The 7,640-nt window shown below is 38.4% G+C and overlaps 1 protein-coding gene across 1 annotated transcript in view; it reads right to left on the bottom strand.

The window, feature by feature from the left end:
- DUT (deoxyuridine triphosphatase) overlaps window positions 1-7,632 on the bottom strand; it is a gene marked incomplete at its 5' end in the record, with an annotated part of 8,461 nt that extends 829 nt beyond the window's left edge. The window contains 4 exons of the mRNA XM_010179352.1: window positions 689-763; window positions 4,898-4,942; window positions 6,016-6,107; window positions 7,589-7,632. Of these exons, the coding sequence (XP_010177654.1) occupies window positions 689-763; window positions 4,898-4,942; window positions 6,016-6,107; window positions 7,589-7,632 (256 nt within the window). The remainder of the gene's footprint in view (window positions 1-688; window positions 764-4,897; window positions 4,943-6,015; window positions 6,108-7,588) is intronic.
- Between the last annotated feature and the right edge of the window lie 8 nt (window positions 7,633-7,640).

Raw genomic sequence — 7,640 nt, 5'->3', positions numbered from 1 at the left:
TTCCTGCTTCCCTGCTGTGGCATCCTGTGTCATTATGCACAAACACAGCAGAGATGGAGACAGCTGAACGTATGTGAACTAGACCCTGGAACTGACCTCTCTGGCAGAAAGAAGCCCGAACCAATAAAACAAAAACAAAATTTCTGATTAGTATCCAGTCTGGTTCACAGAACTTCCCTAAGAAACTTGTGAAGTTGCAGAAGAGGCCGTGAAAACACTGGCAATATTGTAACTGGGCGCTGAGGCTTAAAACTGACTTTGCGGAGAGACAGCATGGTTACGGCAAAACAGTGTCTCTATTAGTCATGTTTCCCAGGGTCCTGGAGAAATTATCTCAGATACTGCTCAGCTTGCTTATTCATCTATTTACTTATTTAAGCAAGACTGAAACAATACGAAGTTGCACATCAATACAGCTCATTAATCTAAAGCTTAGCTAAGGAGGTTTTTCTGGTTGGCTGGTTTGGTTTTGTGGTGGTGGTGCGGGATTTGGTTTTTTTTGCTACCGAATTTGCTAGGAGTGAAATATTTTCACGTTTCCTTGACAGGACATTGTGAAGTTTCCATGTTTTTGTTAACTGTAAGAAGAAAACTGTTTTCAGCTAATTCTAACTCTTCATAGACTTCTAAAGAAGTCTCATTTCCAGTCAGATGGCTGAAAAACAGCTCTACCAAGCTTAACACTTACCTTCAAAACTCTCCTTGCCAAAGTTGAACAGTACCACACCAACATTTCCCCTGTAATCCTCATCAATAACGCCAGCTGCCATAAGAAAGAATTAAGAGGTATATAGAGTTAATAAATGTTGTCAAGATGTAAGTAGATTAGTAGATGATTGCAGTATCTCATATTGACATCCTTTATGCCACTCATGCACAATTAAACAATATATATGAAAATACAGAAATATCTAAAAATGCTAATCAATCTTGAACAAGAACTGAAAAACACCATCACACATCAAGAAGCATTTTACCACTGTACTACTAATTATAGTTGTAATATGCTATCTGCAATCAAGACAGCTGGACCAAATTCATGCTCCATTTGTTCCGCTAACTTCAGCTCTCTGAGTGTCAAGCAGAAATCTGTTCCTAACTCTAACATTTTATTTGAGAGCTATGGATTTGCACAGATCCAAATGCCGTATCTCAGGCAGGGTAACAGAACTAAGGGTTTAAGAAACTGATTGTCATTCATCTACATTCAAGTGTAAATACTGTAAATCAAGCTGACTTTAATATATAACAATTAACTACATAGCTCCAGGGATTAATATTAAATAATCATATTCTGCTTCTTTGGGTGTTTTCTCTCAGATACAAGCAGCATCTTTCCAGTAGAAAAAGTGGAGTTTGGGCTTCCTTGTGGACCAAAGTATGTATTTTGAATTCTACTTTCAGAAATAACTAAAATACTAAAATTACATGTCAAGACATTCCAAGGCTCATACCTATGAAGTACTACCTTCAGAGATCATATACACCAGAGGGAACTGAGTGTGACTACACTTTGAAGTTGAATTGTCAAACCACAACACACGCTTAGGAAATGAAAACTGAGGCTTTTTTTTCTTAGTTTCTTCAACTGTGTGAAAATCTTGCGGTACACATGGTCCATGAAAATTTTACCTTCTTACTCCTAACAAAGTACTATTCCTTCTTTCTTTCTAAAATATCAGCTAATATAGCAGAGCCCGTACATAATTGCTGAATCAGTGGTGCCACAAAGCGCTAGCTAGAGCGCTACACAAACATTTTTCTTTGTTTTATACAACAGCGGACCCTTGACTGTGCTACACAGATGCATTACAGAGATTCAACAAACTTCTAATGGCAGCACAAATAATTTTAAGAACCACTCAAGTTCTGCAGTTAATTGCCCATTATTTCGGTGTATTTGTTCACATGAGTCAATCAGCTGGAGAGCTGAAAGCCAGAACTCGTATTTGGCACAGAAAATTATGTACATATGCTCATAAATGCAAATAAAAAGAGCATTAACTCTTTGGTTTGTCAAATTCAGAATTTATCCATCCTCAAGTGTTTCTGAACAGCTAAGAACATTGTTTTAGACCATATGCTGGGCCAGATATCGCTATGCATTAGAGATTGATAACAGAATTTGCTAATTTAACATAACGAGGGCTAGTTTTATTTCTGTTACAGTAGAGTGTTCTGCTCTGATATAACGCAATACTCAAAACTGATTACTAATTCTATTTAAATTGAGATTATGCTTTTATAAGTGTAAAATGTATCAAGTAAAGTAGTGTGGTTAGATTTACACATGCAACAAACTCTTGCATATCACATTTTTGTTGGAATTATCTGAAGAAAATTCATAAAACAGAGCAACCGGGGCTTCTTAAAGTCATCCTAAATTAACTTTTCTGCCTTCATGTCTCTGACAGAAAGCAAGTTTATTTCCAGATAATGACAAAATTAGTACTTGATGTATTGGTTAGTGCTTAACTGCTAATGAAGCTTTTTGATCTACCAGATGTTGCTGTTATTTTCTGAGAGGGGGTGGGAGGAAAGATTATCTGAAACAGCTTGTATTGGAGTAACTGGAGCTTATTGGCACGTTAGTACTTCCAGCCCTTTTTAATCCCCAAACCATAATGGAGCTATAGTGATTTACAACTAATCCAGTCAGGCGGCTTCCCTGACCTTTAAACAATGGCATTTGCACAATCTCAGCTCTGTGTATAGACACTAAAATTTATTTTACAAGTATTTGTTGAAAAGGCTGTCATCTAAACAAATACCGCTATGAAGAGATACCAAATTCTTCTGACCACCTATCTGACTGCTACTAGAGACCGACTCTCTAGGATCTGAAAGCTGTCTGATAACTAAAGATGGAAACATTGAAAAATTAAGTCAATCATACGACCCACTAGAGGGGAAAAAACCCCTTTCACTGATTTTCTAAGCTTAGCATGTTTACCAAAGTAAACATGAAATGGTTCTACAGATTGTGTCTTTTCTAGCAGTCAAGAACTGTACTTCCTGCACACTTCCACGGATAAAAGCTTTCCAGAGGATGAAGAGAGGAAGAGCAGGCTTCTTTCTTAAAAGCATACCTGACACAGACAGAACTTGCACTTAGAGCTGAAGTTCTGTATTAAGAAAATTTTTCATATAAACAAAAAATTGTTTTAAAAGTGTTGCTTTAAAGAACCACATTATAGTAGGCCATGTGTACTACAGAGAATCATAGAGCTGTAGAGAATCTTTGATTCCCATCTTAGTGCTCTTTTGTATGTTGCCAAGTAACACTTAAAAAGCCATAGTCTAACAGATATGCAAGAATCAATTCTTACTTAAGACAAAGCCTGAATAACACAAATCTGGCACAGATGCTCTCCTTTAACCTCTGACATCAGAACTGTATCACAGGCACAGCTAGACTTTGATATGCCATAAAGCACACAGAATGAAGTAGTTCTGCAGCAGCTCTAAATTGCACTGGGAATTGCTTTGCTTTTTGGCTGGCTCGACATCAGAAAGAGAACGATGCTTACCGTCGCCCTTCCTCACCTCTAAAGCTAAGCCTATAAGCAAGTAAAGCTGAGTGCTGCTGTTCTAAGCAGTCTCTGTTGTTTAACACTGGGAGTGAGGGAACAAACCTAAACAACAAACCAACAACAAAAAACAAAGCAAAAAAAACCCAGCAAAAGAATGAAGTGGAAAAGGCCTCAACTTTTCAGCACACTCTTCTTGTCAGCTTATAAAATTACAATGTGCTTGTAAAAAACTTTTGAATATATCCATTAAATGCATCTTCTGTACTTCAGAAATGTAGGTCTGGGTTCTTTTACTACAATCTATTGCCAGAAAAAACAATTGCTTAAGGTTTTAGGAGGCAGAAAACATTTTATTTAACTGAGAACCGTATTCTCGTACAATTAGAACAACGTAATATACGTTTAGTGCTAGCTAAATTGCTGTGGTTACAGCTGTGCTCAGAATAACTCCATAACAATCTTAGCAGTGAGAACTTCTTTGCAATGTAGATGCCATTTTATAATACAACACTTAAAGAGAATCTGCCTGTGCTCTGAGCAGCCTTGCTGCAAAAACACAACCGAACTTTCAACATCACTTAATTCACGTTGCAGTTATAGGGATATGGCAAAAGGACAGCGAGGCTTTCATGAAAGCTTCTGATTATAGATGTGCCTGCAATAATTGTTCTTCAAGAGATATCTGTGAATTTCTAATCAGGAGTAAAGAAAGGCTCACAGTATTTTTAAAAAACACTCCGTTCAAAACAAATCTGTTGCTAGTACTGAACAACAAAAAAGACTTGTAGAAAGTGGGATTTTAGTTTTATTTCAAAAGACTTCTCATTAAGTCAATTAATGTACAAAGCTCCGAGTTTAAATTTAATTTGCTTCGCATAATTTGTTAATTTTCATCAGTAAGACTAAACAAAAGTCCTTTTCATCCTAGTTACCAATTCTACCCACAGTAACGGTGTGCTCCAGAGCTTTCCATCATTCCTTTTGGATATCATCACTATATATTCTCCGTATATATCTGCATGTTATTGATTTAGTTAATCCATCTCTTACACTACTGTAAAGAACCATGCATACACGTTCAGTCAAAATGGAGGAAGCAGAATGTAATTTTTAGAGCCTAAACAAAAAAATAACTTCTTTACCAGACACTGCCTACAGAAGCACGATACGGTTATTATTTTAAAAAATCAGTATTTTTATAATTCAAAAACGATTATGATGCACTGGCTCTCTGAGGTATTACCCAGTCATCTCCTTTTGCCAATGAAGCTAGCGTTATTTATTTACACATATTACAACGTGAAATTAAGGCACTTCTGCAATCAAGATTTACGAAGTCTTAGCAAAGAGAATAAAAACCTTACCACCAACATCGATGAAGTGCTTTGCAGCCAAACCAGAACGTGGTGCTAGAAAACAAGAATTTTTTGGTAAGTACAGTAATTCATTTTAAAACTCTTACACAATTTATAGATTAGATAGCGTGTTTGCACAGAGTTGTGCATAGAAGAACTGTTTTCACAGTCTTTCTAAAAAAACCCATGATTTTACAGGAACTCCTGTAAGTGTTAATGTATACAGTAAATAAAATAACAGCTGCTACAGGCTACAGTATAACTGCATTTTTTAAACTATATAAGCATGTCTCTGTTTAGATCACCAACTGCAGAGCAGGTTTCTCCAAGGAAGGCGGCTGGAGCAGACAATGACAAATCTTGGTTTATTTTTGGCAGCTACCACTGGTTTGGAATAATCTCAAAAGACTATTAGGTTAATCCATTCAGGTGATGATGGAAAAGAGTATTTGGCAGGGCATTTACTAAGAAATATTACACACAGATAAATTAAATGATGTGCAGTGGTTTTCTTAAACTTACCTTAGCCTATTTTGATGAGGTGCTATAATGTTACTCTTAAAATTTTCTGTCTGGGATAAGAGAAATGAGCTCGCGTTCTTTCAGATGAAAGGACATGGCAAACTCTGATCATGCTCTTCCACTGAAGGAGCTTTTGTTTTTACTTTAAGAATTTATATGCGATTCAGAAAAAATATATGCAAAACATAATGAACTACCTTGTACAGGTTCTCTCAAGTATTCTGTCACAAAAAGTAGTCAAACTACTGTCTTAGTACTCTTACTTCAGGGTTAATTTTTAATACAGCCAGGGGGGTATTTTCTGTATGTTCATTACCTATTGCTCTTGGTGATTCACATTTTGAAACTACAGAGAAATCATGAACTATTGCGCAGCCTGTAACACTGTATGCAGACAATGATCCCTTTTTTGTAATTTGACGTTCACCAAACCTCAAAATGTATTTGACAAGAAATGTCAATGACAAGGCTTAATGAATGGCAGCCGTGCGACATCTCTTCTGTGCAGACTAATTCTGAAAGACATAGGCACAATCTACACGTGAAGATGGCATCAAATCTGTTCTGCAATTACTCTGCAGCCTTTTCATAGCCTGTTTACTTACCTACTCGGCCATAGCATCCAGAAGGAAGTGCAATTTGAATGTCTGTTTTCACGACAGCCTTTTCCATGGGTGGTATCACACAGTCATAGGCGCTACATTAAATGAACAAACATTAGTTGATATAGAATATTTTGAAAATTTTCTTCCTGTAACTTAAGGTACAAAATTACCCAGAATTCTTCTTGCTAGAAATTTATATCATGGAATTTATACAAGAAATATTAAAAGATCTGCAAAGGCTAATGCAGATCCTAATTTCCATTTTGATGATCCTAGCTTAAGATTTCTGTAGTGTCATTTGAAGAGCACAGTCTTAACATCACTAGTTTTCAATGTCTCTTAACTGGTAAGATAGACAAAAAATACAGTTTTAATTTTAAATTAACCATTAGGTGAATGGGATTGTGTCATTTTTGTGCAAAAGCAGAAACTTCTGATTAAGCTTTCTGCAGCAGATGAACTAGTTGTAATCAAAAATAATGATCTACTAAGTTAAATTTTAGGGAACAGTTGTTTTGTTGGTTTTTTTTCCTGAGCAGGTCAGAAATTCATGATTTACATGATTCTGTTGGGAACTGCAAACTAGAGAGATCTTTAAAACTTTCTGAAGCTACTCAACTGGAGGCTTAATGAAAGGCAGTGGTGACAATACCACAGCGAGTCTGATCTACTTGTTTAAGGCAAGCACATCTTGGCCTTCGCAAAGACGTGATTTTTAAACACTAGGAAGCATTGAAAAGTTTGTTACGAAATTGACCTTTTCAAGGTGTACCGTGCCTCAGTAGCACAAGAACAAAACCGAGGCATACGAAGAAAGTGTCAAGGGTGGTGAAGCAGAGCTTCAGGAAGGAAGTCAGATAGGTGAAGGAAGAAAAAGACCAGCTGATTATTCTAAGCAATGAAGTCAGGGTGGAGTTCAGATATAACTAGTGATTGTATTTGATCACAGAAGCACTATGTAAACAATCACATGCTGGCTGCAAATGTTCCTGTACATAGTGAAAACCTTTTAACAGCGGTTCTTATCAGTTCATGCAAACCAAAACCTAAGTCTGTACAGCAACCCCCATGGCTTCCAGCTAGGAGCATTATCAAACTGCCACAACTTCCTTTGGTAGGATGCACCCAACAGCCAAGAGGAACACCAAAAAGTGGAAGTACTGACAAGGAGAGACCAGATGCACTAGTGTTTTTGCTTCAAGAGGAAGGCACTTAGTCAATGCTGGTGCCAGCAGGAACTCTGGCTGACTTGTCAGGCCTGACTTTAGGCCAATGGCTGCATCGTTACCTGATGAGACCGGCGGTGCAGCATGACTGGATCACAGATCTCTGGAGATGAAGGAAGATGGAGAACCAAGACAGCTAACGTGCAGGCCAGCTCTGGCCTCCTCTTCTGCAGGGCCAGGGAGCCACTCCAGGCGGTCTCCCCCCCCCCCCCCGGCCCCCCCCCAGCCACTGGAGCCCCGACCCGAGGTGCTCGCCGAACGGGGCGGCAGCGCCTCCCTTGAGAGGAAACGGGCCGGACCAGACCGGGGCGCGGCGTGGGCTCCTGCTCTGGGTGGGGTACCCTTACCTGTACAGATCGTAGCCCGCAGCCCGAGCAGAGCCCTTGGAAGGCGCTGAGG

The sequence above is a fragment of the Mesitornis unicolor genome, unplaced genomic scaffold, assembly GCF_000695765.1.
Source record: "Mesitornis unicolor isolate BGI_N332 unplaced genomic scaffold, ASM69576v1 scaffold5300, whole genome shotgun sequence".
Lineage (NCBI taxonomy): Eukaryota > Metazoa > Chordata > Aves > Mesitornithiformes > Mesitornithidae > Mesitornis > Mesitornis unicolor.
Note: the sequence above shows the minus strand (reverse complement) of the source record. Positions and strands in the feature narration are given on the sequence as shown.